We start from the raw sequence: 26,684 nt of genomic DNA, 5'->3' as shown, positions 1-26,684 counted from the left end.
GGAGGATCGCATCTACACGGTCCGCAGGGTTCTGGACACTCGCCGCTGGGGACGAGGTTGGCAGTACCTCGTGGACTGGGAGGGGTACGGCCCGGAGGAGCGCTCTTGGGAGCCCATGAGCTCGTTTGTTGACCCTACCCTGCTATCTGACTTCTGGGCCTGGCGTCCTGGGACTTCGGGAGCCGTCCCTCGAGGGGGGGGTCCTGTCACGAACTCCTCCAGCTGACTCCATTTCCCGGCATTCTCGCCACCACTTCCCATCATTCCCGCCACCAACGTGGCCGCCGACGTCATCACGCCGACACTATATAAGGAAGTGCCGGCGTTTCATTCATTACTATGTCATCGTTCTCACCTGACTTTGAATCGAGTTCTCAGGCTTACCAGCCTTCAAACCTTCAAACCGAACCTAAAGAAGCTAAACCACGCTGTTTATCTCCACCACTCCGCGTCTGGGCAACAGACCTTCTCAGCCACGCTTCAGCTCTGCCACCAAACCTGACAAATTCACTGTCAATAGTTTGATTATTTTCGCCAAAATCTTTATACACAAATGTAAGTTTGGCAATATCAAATCGATCTTTATTGATTTTTTTAAAGAACTTGTATCCTTTATGGATTGTCTTAAATTATGTAGTTCCAAGAAAGCCATTTTCTCTATAACTATTTGGTGAATGTTTCCATTACCGCTAATAATGTTGTTTGATGTAATTTATTTTTGTTATGATTTCTGCAGGTTGATATTGAGCTAGGTTAATACTGTAAATCCTCTAATATTGGCCGGTATTCATTTAACGGCCGGGTATCATATTTTGGCCGGTGTCGAAGTCGGCAGAGGTGAATAATGGCCGGTGTTTTATTGTGGCCGGGTGGAATGTGGTAACAAGCAAGTACGGAGGGGGGGGTGTTGTGTCATCCGTCTCACTTTTGATTTGCCAGTGACAGACCGCGAGGGTAACTTTAACCGTGCAGAGATGAAGAGGCGGCGAAAATTTTAAATCAAGTTTAAAGAGAACGTGCTGATTATGCTGCAGAACACTGGGGAGCAATAGGGGTTGTATGAACTATTCGACTTCACTATAGTGACTTTTTATGCCTGTCATCGACTAGTCGCTGTCACGTGATAATGACCGGCAAGATGCAGCCCTCGGAAAGACAGCAGCCTGCTGTGCCAGAGCGTCGGTACTGACATGCGATCGTTCATGTTGGTTCATTTCCTTTAATGTTTTCTGTCTTTTATTTGAGCCTGATGTGTTTCGCTGCTGTGGAGCGGGGCGCATCACCTTGTCCTCTGGTGACGCACCGATCACTGATGCGGCCGGCAAGCAGCAAGCACTCCGCTGATTTTGCGGTCGGTAGATCTCCGTCCTGAGCACGGCCACAGTAACATTATCAAATCAGGTGTTGCCACCTCAAAAACTAATTTAACACGCAATCGTTCATGTTGGCTCATTTCCTTTAATGTTTTCTGTCTTTTATTTGCGCCTGATGCGTTTCGCTGCTGTTGAGCGGGCAGCATCACCTTTTCCTCCAACGCACCGATCACTGATGCGGCCAGCGAGCACTCCACTGTTTTTGCCGTCGGTAGATCTTTTAGAACTGCAGTTCAAAGGTAACTCATAAGGTGAATATATATGAACCCAGGTAGCAGTTTTACTTTAGGATTGAGAGGAGATGCAGGAAGATAATAAACAGACAGGACAGAAAAATAGTCAAATAAAAACAAGTTAGTTTTTGTACCCGGTGGTTGCAACAAACAGACACCATTGAAGGTAATCAGAAGTGAGGAACAGAAAATGAAATAATTATTTTAATGTTTAGAGGAGCAGGAACTCCGAGAGGCTGCAGGCGCATCAGTGAGTTTGCGGCAGCTGTGCAGGGGGAGAGGGCTGAAGCAGAAACTACCGTTGTTAAAAGAAATGTGTTTACTTTGAAAATGTGGGCGCAATTTTAATTGTCAAAAACTCCAGCGAACCATTAGTTCATTTTGCTCAAATAGAAATTGAGGCCTGCCTCTAATTCTGGTCCTCCTTCCAATAAAGGCCTGGAGCTTGATGAGCTTGAGTCAAATACAGGCCCGGGCCTGTATAAAAGGATTTACGGTATTATTGTTTCTATTTGTACACCTGTTTTTTTTTTTTTTGTCATGCTCAGAATTAAACAGTAATTATTGATTCTTAGGTAAGCCTGTAAGCTTCAATGGTTAAAGAAAACTTGTTTAAAAAAAAAGGTCTGCAGCCAGATGCTTTTGGAAAGAGGAACAAAAAACATTACGACAACTATTTTGTCTAAAAAACCACCAGCGGAAGTTATGTATGAGAGCCAGGTGTGTTTTATTCTGCTCCAGCAGGTGGCGGTAGTGCACCTTTACGCTGGTCATTGACCACCGGAAGAAGCAGAAACCGGAAGCTGCTAGCAGAGCTAGCGCAATTTTAATTGTCAAAAACTCCAGCGAACCATTAGTTCATTTTGCTCAAATAGAAATTGAGGCCTGCCTCTAATTCTGGTCCTCCTTCCAATAAAGGCCTGGAGCTTGATGAGCTTGAGTCAAATACAGGCCCGGGTCTGTATAAAAGGATTTACGATATTATTGTTTCTATTTGTACACCTGTTTTTTTTTTTGTCATGCTCAGAATTCAACAGTAATTATTGATTCTTAGGTAAGCCTGTAAGCTTCAATGGTTAAAGAAAACTTGTTTAAAAAAAAGTCTGCAGCCAGATGCTTTTGGAAAGAGGAACAAAAAACATTACGACAACTATTTTGTCTAAAAAACCACCAGCGGAAGTTATGTATGAGAGCCAGGTGTGTTTTATTCTGCTCCAGCAGGTGGCGGTAGTGCACCTTTACAATGGTCATTGACCACCGGAAGAAGCAGAAACCGGAAAATGCTAGCAGAGCTAGCTTGTTGTTCTGGTGTGTGAGATGTTTGAGGCTCTGCAGTAAAAATGTCTTCACTTCAGTCTCTGGGAGAGTTGATCAGCTAAAGCGACTAACTGCTGCTGCTGCAGAAATCTTCTCACCAGGCTGTGGAAACTTTCTTCTCCTCCTCAACAACTTGGTGGAGTTCTTTCCAGAACCAGAGAAGATATTCTGCGGTCTTCGTGACAATCGGAGCTCCAGAATCAGGTTGTGGGTGAGAAAGGCTTTTCTCTAGACTTCCTGCCCTCTGGATCTGCTGCTGTTCCTTTGGCCAGAACCAAAGCGTTGGATCTTTAATCTCCTGCGTTGTTCTGAAGCAGCATCTTAATCAGCTCTCCTGCTTTGTTTCTGTTGCAGCTGTTAGCTAAACACGGCTAAAGAAAACCTGCTACCACTTCAGGATCATCCATCAGCTGGGACTGATTCATCGTGTGTTCTTCACCACCTGGACCTGGACAGCATGGACACAGGTACTGGTGGATGAATGAATATATTGTCAGTCTATTGTAACCCTGGCGTCAGATTAAGTTACCACTTATTCAAAATAATAATAAATAGGCCAGACTCTAGGTCCAACAGGATTACCTTACAAATTACCAGCGAGTGGGAAATGGAATAGCTGGATCCAAAGAATGAGCAAAAAAACACAGTTGCACCAGATTTGGAGTTTTATATAGATATATGAAAATAGAACATAAAATACAGCAGCTGCAATAGACATATAATTAAACAATTAGGCCTTTCCCCCTATATCAGTAAACCTAGTCAGGTTGAGCTCAAAGTCAGTCTTCTATTTGGTCGTAGTCTAGTCAAAAAGAAAGTCTCCTCGGTCTTGTAAAACTCAGGTTCAGTGGTCTGAGTGGTTACCACTGGAATGTTGGCTCAGTATAGAAGAATGATGTTCTCCTGATCGGGATTCAGTTCAGTTCGGGCACAGGCTCGCCATCTCCATCCGGAGAGAATCCAGGACTCCAATCCACTTCAGTCCCGTACCGAGCATAAAAACCTAGCCTGCACAACAATAATGCAATTATTGTTTACAGCTAAATAAAATTCTCATCTCTTATTCTCACAGCTATAGCTTTTACAATCTTTTCTTTCTTCATCCTTCAAATTACCATAGTAACCATTTACATGCATGTACATTTGTTTTCTCAAAATACATTTTGGCAATACATGAAACAGTTTTTAACTCACGTAACTAATAGTTTGAATCTTTTTTTTTTCCAGTTTTTAACCAGTTTTTTTTAACAAGGATTATGATTAGCATGTAACCATAGAGTAATACAAAAATTACACAATAACAATATGATAATCAACAAAATTGATGTTTAAGATCCACAATATTCACATTCATTTGGAAAAATAAAACAAAAATAATTATTTGTTCCCTTCTGTTAGCAGAATTACCATTAACATCCATTAAAAATGAACTCATGTGGCTGGCCAAAGTCAGTTAGCTTTAGTTAGCAGGTTGCTAGCAGAGCTTAGCGAGCACATGGCGTTAACTCACCAAGATGAGGTGTTAGCGTGCTTGAAGCGCCAGCACAGCCACCTGGTCTCTCTAGCGTGGGCTCCACACAACCCACTATAACACATAACCTAAATTAGCCGTCTAGAAAACTCAAATACTCTTAAACTTCTGTTCTGTATAGCGACTCACCCAATAAAAGGTTTATACGGCTCGACTCTATCTTCTATTTCTCTCTCTCTTAACTTCTCCGTGTCCCTAAATAAAAGAGACAGACCATCACACTGCAGCCACCGTCACTCACCCCGCCCCCTCCCCAAGACCGGATCTTCCGGCATCACAACACTCGGTCGGACTGAGCGCTTCCAGGAGAAACAATTATGAAATTATGAAAATAATAACACATGTTTGGAGGAGCGTCTGCTGATCCTCTCTCTCCCTTGCTGTGCGAGCCGCGCGACAACCCACTCATTTAACATAGGTCATGGCCCAAATCCAACAGAACTGGTCAGGCTGATTCGGTTCCGGTTCGGTCTCAGGTTACAACTCAAGCGCTCAACCCTGCAGTACCACATTAAGGTGGAACCACTTGGTAAATGTGGAGGACACTCACTCTGACAGATTTGGATGGTGCGCTGGTGCCGCCGTTAAAAAACAAAACTACATTCCACTATAATCAATTATGGCGTACTCTTCTACGATGCAGAATCGTTTATGTCCGCATCCCGATGCATCGATTATTTGATTATTTTCCTCAGATCGACTCGCTTCAGATGTATCTCTAATCTGCAGGTAAAGTCGGCTACAAAGCTGTAGTCAAAGTAGCTGAGGGGGGTCAGAAATGTCGCCAGATTTGTCGCCAGGAGCTATTTTGAAAAAATAAATAAATAAAAAAAAGTCGTTAAGGGGGTCTGAAAAGCCGTTAGAAATGGCGACGAAGTCGCTAAGTTGGCAACACTGCAAGCTGCAAAAACGCACGTGCTCATTGCTCACTCCCGCGGTGCGCACAAACACAAGCTGCGCGCGCACCAGGCGCTGGCATTCTAACAGAGCCAATAAAGCTCTGATATCACAACGAGAGTTAACGTGATGAGCGGAACCAGGACCCAAATTCCCGGTGGGCCGATCTGAGGTCGGTGTTTTTAGTCGTCTCTTTGTTTTTTTTTTCGGGCCGGTGTTCAGTCATGACGCTCTGCTGATCACCTGCTGATGAGAGGATTTCTCCTGTCAGTGGAACAGGTGAGCTGCTGAACAAGCGTTAGTTCCTAGAAACACTTTCTATGCCCAGACTGTAGTGACCTGTTATTTATCATTTTATAATTAATATTAAGTGAATGCACTAAACCCACAAATGATAGAAGGTAAGATTAAATATTATTAATCATATTACTATCAAATGTAAATAAGTATAACAGATAACTCATCCTAATGGTTGTCAACAAAGTTAGAAAATAAACGACCGAACGAACCAAAGTGAAACTACAGGCTTGTCGAAGCTGGAGGAGGAGTCAGTGCCATTACTATCCCATAATAAGCAGTGTCCATGTCTGATCCCTCCACAGACATGGGGACATGAGGACATTTCTCACAAAGAAGCATAAAATAAGTAAAACTGTCCAGAATGAATGCTGACAGATGCTTCTGGTTAGAACTCGGTTTGCCCGCGGGTGATCTGGGTGAGGCCACAGAACCTGCAAAGACTCTCAAAAGGTCTGGAAAACGACCGGTTCGGCTGGCTCCGGTGAAGTGGAGACGGTCATACTGGGAAGTTTCAGTAATGGAAACACACCAGTTAGTGCCTGGCTGGTTTATAAAAGACACCCGTTCCTCCTTTTGGTGTGAGGATGCCAGCTGGTCCTGTTCCACTGCAGATAGCTCATCAGTACTTAAAGGGACTTTACGGATTTTTGAATTTTTTATGCTTGCGATTGCCGCCTCAGGCCAAAAGCGTAACGGCAGCTTCAATAGTAGGCTCGTGCACGAGGCGTGCATGCTGTACGTGCACACTCCTTAACAAAATAACAGCTGAAACAGTCCCGTGTGTGTGTGTGTGTGTGTGTGTGTGTGTGTGTGTGTGGCCCAGAGGACAGGAGAACGCGCAGCTAATTAATTAAATAATTTGGTTCTGTACCTTTCTCTTCAGCACAGCCGACAAAGGTTTAAGATGGGTCAGTCCTCCTGCATGCTCAGATCATTCCCTTCCCTTGTTTGAAAAATTGTTCCAAAATGAAAGTTGAACCCACATCTTTTATCTGTGAATTCAATGCCGTTCGGCTAGTCTCAAATAGAAATTTGGGCATCTTACTGTACAAAAATACACCATTAATGTAAAAAAGAAACTCTAAATAAACTATGTTCTCATCCAGAATCGAACCCAGGTCTTCTTCATGAGAGTCAGACATCTTACTAGGTGAGCTAAAGCACCAGCTACATTTAAAGCATCGGTAACTTCTATTTCCTTGATGACACCTGAAACGTCAAACCAAAGAACGGTTCGGAGCGAAAATGGCTATTTTGTTGCTAATTTGCAGGAAATATCTTGAAGAAAGTTCTACAGAAAGTAGCTAAGGGTCCTCAGAAATGTAGCTAGGTTCGTCACTAGGCGCCATCGACTACCTCTCTCTCTGCTGCTAAAGCTACGGATAGCAAATGCTACGGGCTATGCCTGAGCGTGAACGCGCATGAAGCAGCCTGCTCGACCCGAGCACCTCTCTTTTTCTGTGATTTTACAGAAAAACAGGCAATCACAGTAAAAATGTCAGGGCTCATTCTGCAGGACCAGGGCATTGCAGGAGAATGTATGAAGAAGACATTTATTATTTCTATACGTGTTTTGGCTGTCAAACTTCCATAATGCCCCTTTAATACAAGTTGTTTATTGTGTATCTACGTTGGTGTTAGTTTGGGATGTTCTGATCATACCAGCAACACCTGTGTGAACCCTGTGTGCAGCACTTGGGGTTCTTCCCCTTTTCCTTCATGCTGTGCAGGACAGCAGCAACAATGTAAAACAACATGTCCGCCTAACTTTAACTCCGTCTGCGAGAGTGATGTAAGCTTTGAGTCCTGCAATGAAAAGCTTCAGCTCCTGGGGAAGCTGATTACAGCTGGTTTAATACGACGTAAAGAACAAAGTCTGGGTGGAGTGAGGTGAGTTTCCAGGGATGGCTGCAGAGATAAACACCTCCCAGTCAGACGCAGCTACGCTCACCAACACCCGTCTGTATGAGCGTCAGATGGCTCAGCTAATAACCGGACCATAAGGAAGTTCATGATGCTGGAAGAGCAGCCTTTCTCTGTGGTGGAAGAAGAACCAAGTTTATTCATACAGCACGTGTCCCAGACCGAGGTCACGAAAGGAATCACAATAAAACGCTGAAAAATAATACAATGAGTAGAAAACAACAGGCTCCGCCCACTGCTCAGTCACTAAGTAACCCACTACTACTAATAATAATAATAACAACAATAAATCTCCCAAAATGCTAATTAGTAATGTTCCTTTGCTTTGTAGTGCTCTAGCCTGCTGAGAGCTTAAAAGTGAAAGATTGTTACTGACAGCAGCTACATCTAAGTGTTTATTCATTTTCCTTTTGACTGAATAGTTGCTGATTTTATCTTGGAGACGTTTCTCCTCACATCAGCTTCAGATCTAAAGCTTGGGTTGTGAGTAGGAGGCTTAGAAGTTCTGGTCAGAAACAAACACGCTGATTGTGATGGAAGTTTTTATTGTTCCTAAAGTAGAAATCTGTTTTTATCTAAATGAAGTTCATGTTCTTGTTCCTTTTTCCCACATCATGTAGCCAGTATCACTCATGGTGTAGATATAAAGGTATGGTGGTCTGTAACATCATGTGTCTGTGTTTCCTACAGATGTTCCACAGCTGGTGCTGGTTAAGGAAGAAGCTCCTGAAGAACAGAGTGCTGGTGTGGACCAGCAGGACCCAGAACACCTCCACATAAAGGAGGAACAGGAGGAGCTCTGGACCAGTCTGGAGGGAGAGCATCTCTGTTTGAAGGAGGAGACTGAAGCTGTCGGGTTTCCTGTTACTGCTGTTTCTATAAAGAGTGAGGATGATGAAGAGAAACCTCTGGTCTCACAGCTTCATCAGCAGCAAATAGAAGACAGAGATGTTCCAACCAGCAGCTCAGCTGACCAGATGGCAGCAGAAACTGGTGGAGGAGCAGGAACTAGCAGGAACCCAGATCTGAACCCTCATGAACAAACATCTGATTCTTCAGAGACTGAAGTTAGTGGAGATGATGATGATGATGATGGTGTGAATCTGGACTCTGAGCTGTCAGACTCTGGGTCTGAAACTGGAGATGAAGATGATGACTGGAATGAGAGCAGGTCTTCTGAGTCAGATGGTAATTCTGTCAACAAGTTCTTCACAAGTGGTCTCTCCAGAGACACGTGAGGGAGACAAGTCATCCAGCAATAAGGTCTTCAGGCTGTTTGGTTCATAAGAAATGTGTTAGAGTGAAGCAACATGTAGACTCGTGCAGGAACGTCCAGAAGAAACCTAAATCATTTAGTCATGATGAGTGTGGAGAAAGGTTTCTGCTCTCAGAGTTTATTTATAATAAAGATAAGACTGTCTGTGGGGGAGTGTGTGTGTGTGTGTGTGTATGCTTTCAGGCATAGAATAATACATTCAGTTAATAATAAACATAACATAATCCCTCCTGTTTATCCAAATAGGATAACCAAACAAAAAGAAAACAAGAACAAATGAAGTAATCAAAACCTTCAAAACCTCTCGATTCACTGCACTTCTCTCTCCGGCTCCTCTCAGGCCCTGTCCACACGTAGCTGGGGATCTGCCAAAACATAGATATTTTTCTACGTTTTGGCCTGTCAACCACACGAAAACGGATCTTTTTAAAAACTCCGGCCAAAGTGAAGATCTGCGTTTTCTCCGTTTTGGGTGTCTGCGTGTGGACGGACAAAACCGGAGTTTTAAGGTCCGCAACGTCACTTTCCGCGACAAAAAATGCTGACATCACGTGTGCGACCTGTGTTTACACTAGCCGGCATCATGGAAGCCCTCAGAGCTGCGCTCTGTCACTACCCGATCCATCAATTGTCCAAGCGCTTGTTGCTTGTTTGTTTTTGCAAGCGGAATTACTGCTCCTTGCGGAAGACTACAGACGAAGGACGAGGTTAAGAACGGGGGAAGTACTGCCGCCTACAGGTCTGGCATATCCTTAACAACGTATTTGTCCGGGTACGTGTGGACAGAGTTTGTTTTTAAAACGCGGTGGTGTGGATGCAAGTTTTTGGAGGGGCGGATATTCGTTTTCAAAAAACCCCGGCTACGTGTGGACTAGGCCTCAGTCTGGCTTTTCAACTGTTTGTGCAGACCTCTTAATCAGCTGATGTGCACCAGCTGCCCTGTGGGGAGCAGCAGCAGGCCAAAGGGTTCCAGATAATGGCTCCCTCTGGTGGGGGAATTTAGCTGGATCATGGGGTTCACCTCACAGGATGAACAGAGGGAGATAAACTCATCAGCCCAAATACAGGGGGCTGTAACATGAGTGTGAATTAGTCTCATAAAATGTTTAAAAATATAGGATGATCCCTAATCATTTTTGTCAGGCATATTTTTTTTTGTTTCTCTGAGCAGAGACTGACTAAACGTCATGGTAGAAAATAGTTTGCATTTAGCAAAAAATCATGTTGATGAGTTTATTTTAATTATTCCAACAAGAAGTATGTAAATGCCAGAGCAGGTCACTACAAACCCCACAGACGGGAGGGGGCATTGTAGTTGTCACCTTTTTCCACAGCCCGAGTTTGCAGGTATGTTACCACCAGCGTAATTAGCAGTCTTACTGTATTTACGCTTATCCTTAGCCAGCAGTTTCAGGTAGGATTTAATGCCGCCCGCTCTGGCCCCAGGTAAACATTTGACTATGGTTGCTGGAGTCTCTGCCACGTTTCTGACTATGGAGCTGCCAATTACCAGAGTTTGGTTGTCAATGGGTGCGTCACTGAGTGACCCCAGCAGGGTCTAAAAAATCCGGTCACAATCTATTTTTATCTGTCAACGTTTACTGCAGTTACGTTAATCACTTCAGACAAAAAGTTGGTTTGGGCATCGTTTGAATTTGAACGATTCCCCTGTTTCGATTCCAGTTCCTAACGATTCCTGATTCTTTCAAGGTCAAAAACATTACTTTTTTCAAATGAGCCAACTAACCACAGGTCCTACTTGGACTTGAATTTTAATTCTATGAACAATAACATCACCTTTGTTTAGACTAAAACGTTTTCAGAAGAGAAACTAAAGAAAGACCGTCAGTGTGTTTATTTCTGACCATAACTCACAGCCTTCTACTCACAACCAATGTGAAGAAGCCTCTAGGATGAGAAGAAAAACGTCTTCAAGATAACCAGAAATGCCCAGCTGTTTTTATATTAAAGCTCAGGATGATCATGTCCAGGATGACAGAGAATCTTCACCTAATGCAGGAAATGTGAGCAGAAGTGGAAGAAATCTAGGTCACAGTCCTCATTTGAAGACATGAGGTCTGCATGGTGTTCCTATCAAATGGCTGTAAAAAAGGCAAAATCCACGTTTTTATCTGATATTATTAGCTCTAATGAGCGTAACCTAAGAGTACTATTTTCTACCGTGGATGAGATTTGAAATCCTTCGTGTGCAGGTGGACTTAAAGCCTCCTCGACTACTGCTGAGAGTTTTCTGACATAATTTATAGGCAAAACTGAAACTATTCAAGCTCAAATTCCCCAGCAATTTAGTTTTATTGATGAAGAAATCTGTTTTGATTCAACTATTTTAAATTCTTTTGACTCTGTACCCCAGATATGTTGGAGGAAATTGTTGGAAGGATGAAACCATCCAGCTCTGCACTCAACATCATTCCATCCTCTATTGTTAAAAATGTTTGGCCAGCTATTTTTTTTTTTTTTACCGTGTCCTGTCTGGCTGTGAGGGTTAGGGTTAAGACTCACAAACCTGAGTCAACACCAGTATCATGAAAGCTGGGGTTCTGTCGTTGTTCTTTTGGTCTAAAAAGCATCCTTATGTCCATCTTCACACATGCGTTTCAGGCAGACTGTAGAAGAAGCCGGCTGCTGAAGGGCTTCTTCAGTGGTGGAGGCTCAGGCTGGCTGTATACAAACTACTGCCAGCTGCTCCCTCTCTGTTGGACTTTGGTACTGCATGTTACTTCGCGATTTAGATCCGGGGCTTTTCATAAAGCATCCGGGGCTTCAGCCCAAGTAGCCGGGCCTAACGCCGCCCATGCCTGTACTCTCCTCCCCTAGTCGGACTTTGTAGTTCTATAGAGAAATTATTTAGCATAGCAGAAACTTTATATTAGCATTTTTAAAACGTGGGGAGAGTAGTTCATCAAGCTGTTTCAAGGCTGCTAACTCTCTCATGCATTTGTCTGTAGTCGCACACACATCCGTCACGGCCTACGGAGGGACAAGCGAGCAGGCACGCGCGCACACATACACACACAAGAAATGCTGCTAGCTTATTTATTTCTATAAAAATGTTTTAAAAAATGATAAAACTCCATTAAAAGAATATATTTTATTAAGATCTCTATCTATCTATCTACAGTGTTTCCCCTAGGAATTTTTCCAGCTGTGGTGGAGGTGGTGTTGGCGGGGGGGGGGGTATGACACGTCTCACCTTTATGTTAATATTGTTTTATTTGATGCACTCCACTTTGAACTGCACCAATCCAGCGACTGCTGCATTGTAATGACTAGTATTAAAGGTGAGTACACCAAAATTTGCACAAGAATGATTTCTGTTTTAAACTCTCAGTGACACACTTTGCAGGGTGGATTTGGCATTTAATTTTTCTTGGCGTCTGGAAAAACATCTTCTTTTGCCCCCTTTATTTGACTCTCTGCCCCCTGTATTTTGGTCCAACATCATTACTGGGCTGGCCCTCTTAAACACGTTCTACACCCCTGCTTAGTAGACTTAATGGAGTATTTTTAAGCCAGTATAAAAATGACTGAAACACAAATTTACATATTTGGCATTACTGACCAATATTTTTTATTTATTTTATTTGTTAAGAACATCAAGATGCATTACAGTGAACATGATAATAAGCTGGGCAGACACTGTGCGACTTTTTCACTCGTAACTCAGCTTCAGCTCAAACTGTACGACTTCAGCGCAGGGTAGATCTCACGAGTCATGTGCTCACTGTACGTCTGGTAGCAACACGTCGGACCTAAAATATGCTAAAAAATAGCAGTTTTTACACAACACGTCAGACTTTTTTGTCTTGTTTTGCCTGTTGTCCTTCGGGAGTGCTGCAGGAGGACACACAGGGATTTATGGGGGTTGGATGAGGAAACGAAATAAAGAAAGTAAATCTGCGTTTTATGATCAGTTTAATTTGACATGAACACGACAAACACGCTTTCTTGACAATCATTGTGAGTAAAAAAACGTGTAGAAATAAAAACGAACAACGTGTGTTATTAGGGAAATAGCGGGTGAGCGGAGTTGATGCAGGACTGCGAATGCGCCGTGAGCGGTTCTGATACTTTTTGGGTCGCAGCTGCTCGCTGCGCCGCTTCAACAGTGCGATACCCTCACGAGGGATGAGCGAAATATTAAACACGCCAGAAGTCCGTGCGACCTCACGACTGCTGATCGGCAGCTGGTCACATGGTGTTAATCGCCTCTCGTAACCCCCTGTACACTACACAACGCTCAACGCTAAACTCGCCCCGATCTTGTGGATTCTCACACGACTGGAAAATCTGCTCAAAAAAGTGAAAAAGTCGCACAGTGTCCGCCCGGCTTTACTGGGCCGAGCTGACGAAGCTCCCGGCTGCAGTTTTGTGTGTAGGGAGGGGCGGGCGCTCTATCTGACTGGCCAATCACAGAGCGTGAAGACAGTCAGTTACCCAATGAGGATTTCATTCAGCACGATTACAGATATTTACGAGTTTTACACTCGTTTCTTGCTCGTATTCGTCAAAAATGCTTTATCCGTACGCTCATAGCTGTAACCACCCTGCCCTGCCTCCTCCTCCTTGCTACCTGCCGGCTGTGATCACAAGCAACAACACAGTAGTTCCCGCTGCTTCTTCGGGAAACGGCGCAAAAAAAAACAAAAAAAAAAACATCAATAAAACTTGGGATGTTGTAGGCGTGGCGGTGGGATTTCAGCCGTGGCGGGCCGCCACGGCTACGCCTATGTAAGGGAAACCCTGATCTATCTATCTATTCAATTCAATTCAAGTTTATTTATATAGCGCCAAATCACGAAGAGTCGTCTCAAGGCACTTCACATAAACATTCCAATTCACAGTTCATTAAGCCAATCAGAAATAATGTTTCCTATATAAGGAACCCAGCAAATTGCATCAAGTCACTGACTAGTGTCAGTGACTATACAGCAATCCTCATACTAAGCAAGCATGCAGCGACAGTGGAGAGGAAAACTCCCTTTTAACAGGAAGAAACCTCCAGAGAATCCTGGCTCAGTATAAGCAGCCATCCTCCACGACTCACTGGGGATCGAGAAGACAGAGCAGGCAGACACACACACACACACACACACACACACACACACACACACACACACACACACACACACGCACACACACAAACACACACACACACAAACACACACTCAGACAAGTAATGTGTCTATAGTTATATTGCGATGTCTTAGTAAATATTGTATTTGGTGAAAGATAAACTTTATTGTATTTATCCTAGTGGATCTATAATTAAACGGATAGACTAGTATTAGCACATCAAAAGTCAATGAAAACAAAAAGTTATTATCAGGAGAGAGAGAATGTATTAGTGGTTAGCAGCAGTGTGCTAGACGATGGCCCCCTCCATGAGGCCACCACAGCTCAGCAGAACGTCATTGTAGCTTCTTCTGGGGAGAAAATAAAGTTAACAGCTGAAATTGCACAAAATAGTACATTTAAAGAGCAGACTGTAGAAGAAATCAGTAGAGTGTGAAAAGTGGTCAGTGTGTCCTCCAGCAGTCTAAGCCTTAAGCAGCATAACTACAGAGTTAACTCTGGATAACCTATCCTATTTAGATGTAGGCATGTTGGAGGCAGGGCAAGGGAGAGCCGTCTTTACCGACTGTACACTCCACCTCCCTGTAATCCCCCACTTGTCCAGATTTAGGCTAACATCCGATTTTAACTATAAGCCCTATCAAATAAAAATGTTTTAAGCCTATTCTTAAAAGTAGACAAAGTGTCGGCCTCACGGACTAAAGCTGGGAGCTGGTTCCACAGGAGAGGAGCCTGATAACTAAAAGATCTGCCTCCCATCCTAAGTTTAGATATTCTTGGAACCACCAGTAGACCTGCAGTCTGAGAGCGAAGTGCTCGGTTAGGAACATATGGAACAATCAGATTACTGATGTATGATGGACCTTGATTATTAAGAGCTTTATATGTGAGTAGAAGGATCTTAAAATATATTCTGAATTTAACAGGTAGCCAGTGTAGGGAAGCTAAGACAGGAGAGATATGATCTCTCTTTTTAATTCTCATCAGAACTCTAGCTGCAGCATTTTGGACAAGCTGAAGACTTTTAACTACATTCTGTGGACTTCCTGAGAGTAATGAATTACAGTAATCCAGTCTTGATGTAATAAATGCATGAACTAGTTTTTCAGCATCACTCCTGGAAAGTATGCTTCTAATCTTAGCAATATTCCGAAGGTGGAAAAAGGAAATCCGACAAACTTGTGAAACCTGGGATTTGAATGACATGTCCTGGTCAAAGATAACACCAAGGTTCCTTGCTTTGTTCTCGGAGATTAATGTAATGCCATTAAGGTCAGGCGATTGGCTAAGCAATTTCCTTTTCTGGATTTCTGGTCCAAAGATGAGAACTTCCGTCTTGTCTTGATTTAAAAGCAAGAAGTTAAGAGTCATCCAATTTTTTATGTCCTCAAGACAAGCCTGTAATCTACCCAACTGATTAGGTTCATCAGGGTTAATGGATAAATATAACTGAGTATCATCAGCGTAACAGTGGAAGTTTATCCCATGCTGTCTAATGATTTTACCAATTGGGAGCATATATATAGTAAAAAGAATTGGCCCAAGCACTGAACCCTGTGGTACTCCGCAAGTAACCCTGGAGTATGAAGAAGATTTGTCATGTACATTTACAAAATGAAATCTGTCAGACAGGTAGGATTTAAACCAGCCTAATGCTGTTCCTTTGATCCCTACAACATGTTCAAGTCTTTCTAAAAGAACATTGTGATCAACTGTGTCAAAGGCAGCACTGAGATCTAACAAGACTAGAACAGACACAAGATTCTTATCTGAGGCCATAAGAATATCATTTGTAACTCTCACTAATGCGGTTTCAGGGCTGTGATACTCTCTAAAACCAGACTGAAATTCCTCAAACAGATCATTAGTGTTTAAATGCTGACATACTTGGATGGCCACTATTTTCTCCAGGACTTTGGATAAAAATGGAAGGTTAGATATTGGTCTGTAATTCATTGGGTCATCTGGATCCAGAGAAGGCTTCTTAAGTGAAGGTTTGATTACAGCAACCTTAAAATCTTGTGGTACATACCCATTTACTAAGGATAGATTGATTATATCTAGAATGGGGGCAGTAACCAAAGGAAATGCATCTTTAAATAATTTGGTTGGGATTGGATCCAAAATGCAAGTTGAAGGTTTAGATGAAGCTAATATTTTTGATAACTCTGAAAGCTCAACTGGATCAAAACGGTTCAAGCACAGATGAGGTTCTAGAGTCACCTCTGAAGCTGCCTCACTTACTGAGGAAGAAGAAATCGCATTAGGGAGGATGCTAAAGATTTTGTTTCTAATAGAATTAATTTTACTTGTAAAAAATCCCATGAAGTCATTGCTGCTGAGGGCTAAGGGAATAGATGGCTCAGAGCTACGATTCTGTGTAAGTTTAGCAACTGTACTGAAAAGAAATTTAGGATTATGCTTATTCTCCTCAATTAATGCTGAAAAATAAGCAGTTCTAGTTTGTTGAAGCTTATTTTTATAAAGCACAAGACTATTTTTCCAGGACAGGTAGGCCTCCTCATGGTGCGTAGAGCGCCATGTTCTCTCCAATTTCCTAGAGTTTTGTTTTAAGGCTCGTAGATGAGAGTTAAACCAGGGAGCCAAATTCCTGTCCCTAATTACCTTCTTTTTTAAAGGGGCAAAATCATCTAATGCCACACGTAAAGAGGAAGTCACATGATGAACTAAGGCATCAATTTGTGATGGGCTAGAACTGAAAATATTGCCCTCTGCTACATGCCTCTGAGATGCTGAGGACAGTAAGGATGGAACAGTTGATTTAAAAGACGCAACAGCGTTGTCAGATAGAGACCGACTATAATGAAATTTACTTTCATGTCTCGAGAACTCAGTTATAAAAAACTCAAAGGTTATCAGAAAGTGGTCCGAGAGGACTGGATTATGTGGAAAGATTGTTATTTCCTCACACTCAATGCCATAAGTCAGAACAAGGTCCAATGTATGATGGCAGGAGTGGGTGGAGCTATGTATTCTTTGAGTAAAACCAATTGAGTCTAAGATATTACTAAAGGCTACATTGAGGCAATCATTTTCGATGTCCACATGAATGTTGAAATCCCCCACTACAATGACCTTATCAGTATTTAGCACCAAATCAGATAAAAAATCAGAGATCTGATCCAAAAACTCAGAGTAAGGGCCTGGTGGACGATATAAAACTACAAACAAGAGTGGTTTTACAGTTTTGCAATCTGGATTAGGAAAACTAAGAATAAGATGTTCAAACGAACTGTAGCTATTATTCTGTAAGGGACTGATTAATAAGTCCGAATGAAAAATGGTTGCCACTCCTCCTCCTCGCCCTGTACTTCGAGCAATGTGATGATTTAAATAATTTGAAGGAGTCGACTCGTTTAAGCTAACATAGTCCTCTTGCTGCAGCCAGGATTCTGTGAGAGAGAGCAAAGAGATCTGATTATCACAAATCAACTCATTAACTAACAAAGTCTTAGAAAAAATGGATCTAATGTTCAACAACCCACATTTAATTTTTCTAGTTTTCTGCTCAGTTGAATTTGTTCTAATATTTATGAGATTTCCATGATTTGCTTTATTAAGCCTGATATTTAATCTGTGTGATTTTGGCCGTGGGCAGGACACTGTCTCTATGGGGTAGTGGGTGGGTAACAGTACAGAAGCTGCAGAGGGGTGGGTTAAACTACGACTCTGCTTCCTGGTCTGGACCCTGGGTTGTCATGGAGGACTAATAAAACTGGCCATATTCCTAGAAAGAAGAGCTGCACCATCCAAAGAGGGATGGATGCCGTCTCTCCGCATCAGACCAGGTTTTCCCCAAAAAGTTTTCCAATTATCAATGTAGCCCACGCTGTTTTCAGGACACCACCTAGACAACCAGCGGTTGAAGGACAGCATGCGGCTAAACATGTCGTCACTGGTCCGATCAGGCAGGGGGCCAGAGAAAATTACGGAGTCCGACATTGTTTTGGCGAACTTACACACCGAAGCAACATTAATTTTAGTGACCTCCGATTGGCGTAACCGGGTGTCGTTACCGCCAGCGTGAATAACAATCTTACTGTATTTACGCTTATCCTTAGCCAGCAGTTTCAGATAAGATTTAATGTCGCCCGCTCTGGCCCCAGGTAAACATTTAACTATGGTTGCTGGAGTCTCTAATGCCACGTTTCTGACTATGGAGCTGCCAATGATCAGAGTCGGCTTGTCAGTGGGTGCGTCACTGAGCGGGGAAAATCTATTAGAAACGTGGACGGGTTGGTGGTGGCCCACGGGCTGGGTTCTATGCTTCCTGCGTACCGTCACCCAGCCGGCCTGAGGTCCCGGCTGCTCGGGTTCCACTGGAGGGTTGCTACGGGGTTGTTCTGAGCTAGTTAGCCCCGCGCTAGCTAAGTAACTACGGCTGTTTACAGGTTTTTCAACAGCGCGGAGCCGGGACTCCAATTCCGACACCCTCGCCTCCAAAGCTACAAAAATGCTACATTTATTACACGTACCATTATCACTAAAGGAGGCAGAGGAGTAACTAAACATCTGACACAGAGAGCAAGAGATAGGAGACGGAGAAGCGGAGACAGAAGTAGCCATAGCCGTGCTGAGGCTAAGCTAACTGGACGAGCAGCAAACTGTTCAGTACCAAATAAACTGCGTGCGGACTCAAATGGTTCCCTAAAAGCTAGGTGGAACAACAGAAAATGTGCGTTTTAGCGTGCTTTTGTGCTACAATAACTCAGAGATATCCAAGTACAGAGAAATTAAATCAGCTTTAGCGAGCCCCAATGCCTACTGTGAAAACATCAATAGGCATTGAGTTATTGATACAATCCCTAACAGCCAGAATGGAAGAAGAGCATGCTGGGTCATCCTGGACCTGAGCCTGTTCTGTGTATTTACCTACAGGATGCAATAAATGTCTACAAGGCTGAGTTTGGACCATTACATCTAAAAGAAAACATACAATCAGTGATTTTTTAAAATTGTTTACATTAATATACAAATTTTCTAAGTATTAACCTCACAGCAAATAAGTAGAACAATATAATAAACAGGCTTTAGTAGTTAAACAGGCGTTGTGCACACAGGTGCTTTGTGTCTCGGTGCTGGTGGTATCTAGGTCTCAGAGTTCCTGTCCTCCTGCCGTCTTCTGTTGCCCTCAGGATACGGATTGGTGTTTCCTGATGATGAGGGAGGGGCAGTATGTGGGCTTCAAACTGGTCCTGGATAACAGTGGGAGACCTCCGTTGTCTGAATACTGAGACCAGAGGGTTGGTGAGATGCAGATCTTCTCTACCTCATCTAGAAACGAAGTTGGTTCATGGAAAACTTTTCCAAAGACCAGTTCCATGATGTCATCGCCATATTCTGCAATGATAGACAATAACTTTAATGACATATTTTGTCGACAAGCAGCTTTAGGAAAGTTGGTTCTTTAGCTTTCATGTTTATAGTCACGTTTGTGTTGTTTTGGTTCATCTTTTACTTTGTTTACAAGTTCACTTTGCTGCAGTGACTTGATATTTTCCTACAGGTGTAATAAAATAGTGACACTAAAATTATACAAATGATTCCTTATGAAAGGAAGCTTATTAGAGAGCAGCGCAGACAGACTTACTACATGCTGCAGCTGTTTTTGGGGAAAGTTATTCTGTACATGTCCAGATCAGATGGTTGTTTACAGAGAATAATGTAATTCAATAATTTCTAAACAGACTAAACAAGTAAAACATCAAATAAATCACTCTGCTGTCATCAGACGGAGTGATTCAGGGGGTGAGGTGTTCTTAATGATGAGGGTGGCTGAGGTGTGTCATCACTCACTTTGGTCTGGTCCAGACCGTCTCTTTACTGGTGGGTCTCCTTCCTCAGTAGGTCTTGTGAAGCTCCAACATCTGAACGTTCTGTGTTCCTTAGAGGAGAAGAAAAGTAACATTAGCAAGCTGGCTAAATTATTTTTTACTAGCATCTCAAGGCCTTGAAGAAGCAGATCTTCACTTACCTAAACATCAGACCAGTTTGTCCCAGCTGAGCTCATCGGGGCGTTAGTCTGACAGCCTGTCAGTGAAACATGGCTCCAGCCTGCTGGATGTGGACTCTAAAAAGGAAAGGAGCATTTTTACTTTTGTTTTAATTATTTTACAGCCGATTTTATCAGCTTTCCGACGCTCACGCTCATACAGACGGTGAGCTTTGCTGCGTCTGACTGATGCAGAGTTAGTTTTTATATCTGCAGTGAGACAAAAAACTAACCTCACTTCACTCAGAGATTGTTCTTTAAAACTCTATTAAATCCACTGTGTTGACGCACTTTAACGACTTTGTCACGCTGCATTTTAGCTGATATGGGACTTTATTTACTGGATGCTAAAATTACATCACACTCACGTAAAATAACACACACAGGCTCTCTGCTGTTACAATCAGTGGAAGGTTATCATCTGGTGTAAAAGAAGGCGTTGATCAGAAATCACGTTTTATTCCACCAAAATCGGCCAAATCCACATTAATCTGGGTGCTAACTTTACTAGCATACTGTGCTAGCGATAGCAAGTCGGATGCTAACGCTTTAGTGCTGCTAATGCCAGTAAATCTAAAGTAAAGTTTGTCGACATTTTAGAGTGATATGAAGTTTATCGCTCTGCTGCTGTGTCCCGTTGCTGCCACATTCAGATGAAAATGACTCCTTCTAGATAGATGAAGCCCTCAGTACTTACTAGCCTGGAGACACGAACAAACGAACGCACACACACACACACAAACAGAAACACACAACTTTTTCTTTTTTTTTTTTTTAGCAGTTGTGTCATCAGCTTCTGGGTTTTAAATACTGCCCCACCACCCTTCCTTAAAACGAGGAACAGTTTTGAGCTGTGTGTGACTAAAATAACCAGACATTCTGCATTTTTCCAATAGGACTACAAAAAATCTTAGCGAGAAGAAAAAATGGTGGATTGGCTCTGTGTTTAGCCGAGGGCCATGACCATATTTGGTAGTTATCATGACGAAATAAATTACTGATGTAATAGATAATTTGAAAAACTGAACGGGTGGACAAATATGCCCAAAACTTAATTATTAAATATCTAAATAGCAACTCCAGTGAATAATATAAGCCTTTTTGCTCACTTAGACACTTAAAATGTGAAACACACTGTGTTAACGGATAAAAAAGTGGGTTTTTCATGTTATGTCTCCTTTAAAGTCACTGAGAAACTGCATGCATGCAGTTTGTTGTTTTGCTGCTAATACAGTAGCAGGTGCAGCTGCATATTTTTGCAATAATAATGTTATGTTGTAATGGAATTCATGCATTAGTTTTTGTTTGCTTTGATCCCAGAGCAGACGTCACACGCTAGACGACATCAACACTGCATACTTTAGTATTTGTTCATTTATCGTGAGTAATATCGATATCGCAATATTAAGCACTGTTATCGAATATCGCAGGTTTTCCTAATATTGTGCAGCCCTAATGTTGATCATGGATGTATTGCTAGGCTGCAGCTTGTTCAGAATGCTGCAGCCCGTCTTTAGACTGGCACTGGTCGATTTGATCATATCACTCCAGTTGTTGCCTCTGCATTGGATCCCAGTTCAGTTCTGTGTTCAATTTAAGATTTTGGTTCTGGCCTACAAATGTTTAAATGGCCTTGCTCCTAGCTCTTTATCTGGAATTCTAGTGCCATATGTCCCATCGTGTGTATTAAGGTCAGCTGACCTAGTGAGCAGAACTAACTGTCATCACAAGCTGCTGATCTAGCAGCATGATGCTCATTATTATTTTATGGGTTACAGACGAGTGTTGATGCTCAGTGTTTTTATTTCTGCAGCGAGCCTTACAATCTCACCTCTTTCCACCCACAGTTTCTTCTTAAAACACGTATTACATTTACCGTTTTGACGCATTTTAACAAGCTTCCTCCACACCGTGATTTCGTTGTAGGAAACAAACTTTACAGCACTCTCACGGAGTAAATGTTCGGCTTTTATATTTGTTTACATTTTTGCCACTGCGCGTCTACAGTGTTAGGGAAAGGAAGGGAGGGGCTGACACAATGCTACTGTCAGGGTATCTCTAGGCTCCACAGTAACAGCGACGGACGGCTGGTTTGACCGGCTCTGAGAGGCTTTAATCAGAATTTGCAGATAGCGTTTTTTCCTTCTACCAACCGCATAGTGATGTCTGGACTTAAAAGCAACTCATTAGATTCATAATTATTTGTTAAAGTAATGCATTACCATAAATAGTAATGTGTTTACCAACATTGGTTATGTATTTTACTGATTGCAAAAACACCCCTAGGTCTTTTGTCTTGTCTTTTTACTGAATATTTTTCTTTTATGTATTTCTGCTTGGTTCACTGCAGTTTCAAGGAAGAGAGAAGAGACGGATGAGAAACCTCTGCTCTTACATTTCCACAACCATCAAATGAAAGACGGAGGTGTCCCAACCAGCAGCTTGGCTGGGCAGACGACAGCAAAAGTTGGTGGAGGAGCAGAAACTAGCAAGAACCTAGATCTGGACCCTAATGAAAAGACATACAATTCTTCAGAGATTGAAGTTAGTGGAGAAGATGAAGATGATGTGAATCTAGACTCCGAGCGTTCACACTCTGGGCCTGGAACTGGAAACGGAGACCATGGCTGTAATGAGAACAAGTCTTCAGAGTCAGATATTAAGACCGTCAACAAATCATTTAGCTGCCCTGTGTGTGGTATACGGTTCCTCCACAAGTGGTCTCTTCAGGAACATGAGAGAGTGACAAGTCATTCAGCAGGAAAGTCTTCAGAATGTTCGGTTAATACAAAATGTGTGAAAGAGAAGCAACATGGAGGCTCATGTAGAAAAGTCCAGAAAGAACCAAAATCATTTAGTTGTGATGACTGTGGGAAAAGATTTATCCAGAAAAGTAATTTAAACACACACATTAGAGTCCACACAGGAGAGAAGCCTTATGTCTGCGAGCTCTGTGGATACAGATGTACCAAAAAGTCACATTTAAACAGACACGTGAGAGTCCACACAGGAGAGAAGCCTTTTGCCTGTGAGCTCTGTGGGAAAAGATTTAGCCATAAAAATAGTTTAAACACACACATGGGAGTCCACACAGGAGATAAGCCTTTTGCCTGTGAGCTCTGTGGATACAGATGTACCAAAAAGTCACATTTAAATGATCACATGAGAGTCCACACAGGAGAGAAGCCTTTTGCCTGTGAGCTCTGTGGATACAGATGTACCCAAAAGGCAAGTTTAAACTATCACATGAAAGTCCACACAGGAGAGAAGCCTTTTGCCTGTGAGCTCTGTGGATACAGATGTACCAAAAAGTCACATTTAAACAGACACGTGAGAGTCCACACAGGAGAGAAGCCTTTTGCCTGTGAGCTCTGTGGGAAAAGATTTAGCCATAAAAATAGTTTAAACACACACATGGGAGTCCACACAGGAGATAAGCCTTTTGCCTGTGAGCTCTGTGGATACAGATGTACCAAAAAGTCACATTTAAATGATCACATGAGAGTCCACACAGGAGAGAAGCCTTTTGCCTGTGAGCTCTGTGGATACAGATGTACCAAAAAGTCACAGTTAAACAGACACGTGAGAGTCCACACAGGAGAGAAGCCTTTTGTCTGTGAGCTCTGTAAATACAGATGTACCCAAAAGGCAAGTTTAAACAGACACATGAGAGTCCACAGAGGAGAGAAGCCTTTTGCCTGTGAGCTCTGTAAATACAGATGTACCCAAAAGGCAAGTTTAAACAGACACATGAGAGTCCACACCGGGCAGAAGCCTTTTGCCTGTGAGCTCTGTGGGAAAAGATTTAGCCATGAAAATAGTTTCAACGCACACATGAGAGTCCACACAGGAGAGAAGCCCTTTTCCTGTGAGCTCTGTGGACAAAGATTTCGCCAAAAATATAATGTAAACACGCACATGAGAGTCCACACAGGAGAGAAGCCTTTTGCGTGTGAGCTCTGTGGATACAGATGTACCCAAAAGGCAAGTTTAAATAATCACATGAGAGTCCACACAGGAGAGAAGCGTTTTGCCTGTGAGCTCTGTGGGAAAAGATTTAGCCGAAAGACAACTTTAAAGAGACATACGAGCATCCACATGAGGCTCGAAGGATTTATTTAACAACAGTACTTCCAAATGTACTATTTAGTTTTTTACAACCTTAATGTTAGTCTTGTACCTCTGCTCAACTATCGTTGATCAAGTCCGTACTCGGCCCTTGAGCCACCTCTTCTTTTGATTTTCTTTTTCAAATCTCCTTTGTTTTTAAAACTCAGGCCTTAACCAAATATTTGAGATGTTCATTCATGAATTCTGAATACAAAAGAATATTACTTAAAGATTAAGAAAAAACTGTTATACCCTCCTGTATTTAAGAAGCAGACAAGATAACAGACACATGATGGTTGTAGTACATAACCCACTGCAATTTAAAGCTGTTAGATACCGGTGGCGTCTGCTTTAAACAATTTATCTGTATATAAAATAATAGCATACAATGTTGTAATAACTGCAGCTTAAAAATAATGTGTCTTTATTCATTTGGAGCCCCTAAGAAGAAATCCCACCTTAAAGGCTGTGTAGAGACAGCTGGGACTGTTGTCAAGAAGTCATAAATTACAAGGCGGCTCTGTGGAGACTCCATTCTCCTACAATAGCATTTTGCTATTCTAAGCAGGCTTAGGAATGTGCATGTACCAGATTTTTTAGAGATGCTGTTGTAGAGTTATAAGCAGTGGACAGATGCTGGAAAGACAGAACCACTTTTGGGCTGCATGGTTCTCCACCGGTGTACCGATGCTTGTATTAACATGGACTAGATTGTAATAAATCGGTTATCTTTTTTAACTCAAACTTTGCCATGACAGATTTTAGTCATAGCACTCCAAGAAACAGCTCAGCATGAAAATTAACCACATTCCCTTTATTTCTGATGACACAACTAATCACTGCTGGTGGACATTTAATCACAGACACTTAGCACTTCTGTATGCGTTCTGTATTCAGTGTGAACGAGGCTTCACGCCCTCTCTCAGTAGTGCAGCATCGTGCGGTTGTCCTGTTCTAATTTTTTTCATGTAGTTGTGGTTTAGGCATTTTTTTTTGCCATTATCACTGATAAAAGCTGTGGGTTTATTCATTTGTGAATTAAGCAATACAGATCACAGTCCAATGTTTTTGTTTTGTTTTGATTTTTAAGTAAGATTCAGCAAATGCTGTCGAATCACTGATAGCCATCACCTGGGAAATGAAATATGAACTGCTTCCAAGTACCACTGTAATGTGCTTGCATACCACTAGGCAGAAGAAAAAATATTTGTATTTAACGTCTCACTCACTGATTGGCTTTGCCACGTCAGGCTAACGTATGATCGGCTGTCTCTCTAACTCGCTGCCATGGAGACGACAGACCGGTGTTTTGCTTGTCGGCAGGAGTCTGCGTTCATCTACCTGTAAGTTTTTATTCAGCCTGCGTCACGTCAGCTGGATGGATTTTAGCCTCAGAGCTTTTGTTTGCATTAACATTTGAGTGTGTGTGTGTGTGTGTGTGTGTGTGTGTGTGTGTGTGTGTGTGGAGCAGAGTTAGCATATCAGACAGAAAAGTGAACATGAGAGACTTCTTCTGAAGTGAAACTAGAGAAACACAAGAACCACGTTATTTCTCACTCTAGATTCTCCGCGTCATAACTTCTGAATAACTGATGGAATTAAAATAATTCCAACGGTTTCAAAAAGGACATAAAACGAGCTTTCCAACGATGTAATTCACGTTACTCCAAAAATCGCTATTAGAGGGAAACCGGCTTTGCAGCGTCACAGACAGAAACGGAGCGAACCGCGACGGGAGAGCGGAACGACCCGGTAGAGATAATCTGATCATCTGCATCAGCTTTTATAACGTTATGGAAACGTCACAGAAAATCCACCTGGTTGGTCAGGTGTCCCAGAAGTTTCTGTAGCTGGTGACACGATGGACAATTTACAATCACACTTGTTTTTATTCGAACACTCAACTATTTACTAAATGATTCAGATTCATTCCAGCATTATTTATACTTACAATAAATATTAATTTAGCTGAAAATAGAAATTTATATCAGTGCAGAATTTTATTAGTTAGTTTATGTCATGAAATGTTTAACTTTCATATGTTACATTTTATGTGGCTTATTGATCTTTATAATGCTGGTAGGAATGTAGCTACAGTTGTGATGAATGTTTGTTTATTTAAGGACCGTGTACAATATTAAACATACATATTGAAATTTGATGCATTGTACCAGATTTAACGTGAAGCTAATTCCATCTGCAGTCCTGAATGAATGAGTGTTATCTTATGTGTAGCGTCATGAATGGCCTCTAATTTGTGACAAAGGTCACATTTTCCCAGCTGGGTCAAGCTGGGTCGACTGTAACTTTGCCCCACAGATTAACCCGCCAGGAGCCGTGATTTCTGCTGAAACCATCTTTATCTGCTGCTGTTCCGTCCCAAGATGGACACTTCAAGTTTCACAATAATTATTTTAAATAATAATTTTAATAAACTCTTGACTTTATTACTGTTATTACAACCATCATAAATAATCTCTTCAGTATAAATGTATTTTAATTACTGGAATGACTTATTATGCTTGGGTATAATAATGATTATGGTTGATAATCCTAATGTGTGTTCAGTAAACCAGAAGGTCATCTTGCACGTTAGCCAGCCTCATTCAGAAGG

The 26,684-nt window shown here is 42.2% G+C and overlaps 1 protein-coding gene across 1 annotated transcript; it reads left to right on the top strand.

The window, feature by feature from the left end:
• The first annotated feature begins 2,274 nt into the window (after positions 1 to 2,274).
• Positions 2,275 to 26,684, top strand: LOC139066148 (zinc finger protein 665-like). The gene is made up of 4 exons (XM_070548193.1): positions 2,275 to 3,134; positions 3,278 to 3,390; positions 8,265 to 8,762; positions 22,311 to 26,684. The coding sequence occupies exons 2-4, from the start codon at positions 3,381 to 3,383 to the stop codon at positions 24,080 to 24,082; spliced, it is 2,280 nt and encodes a 759-aa protein (XP_070404294.1). The 5' UTR covers positions 2,275 to 3,134; positions 3,278 to 3,380; the 3' UTR covers positions 24,083 to 26,684.

This window comes from Nothobranchius furzeri, chromosome 2 (genome assembly GCF_043380555.1).
Source record: "Nothobranchius furzeri strain GRZ-AD chromosome 2, NfurGRZ-RIMD1, whole genome shotgun sequence".
NCBI lineage: Eukaryota > Metazoa > Chordata > Actinopteri > Cyprinodontiformes > Nothobranchiidae > Nothobranchius > Nothobranchius furzeri.
Note: the sequence above shows the minus strand (reverse complement) of the source record. Positions and strands in the feature narration are given on the sequence as shown.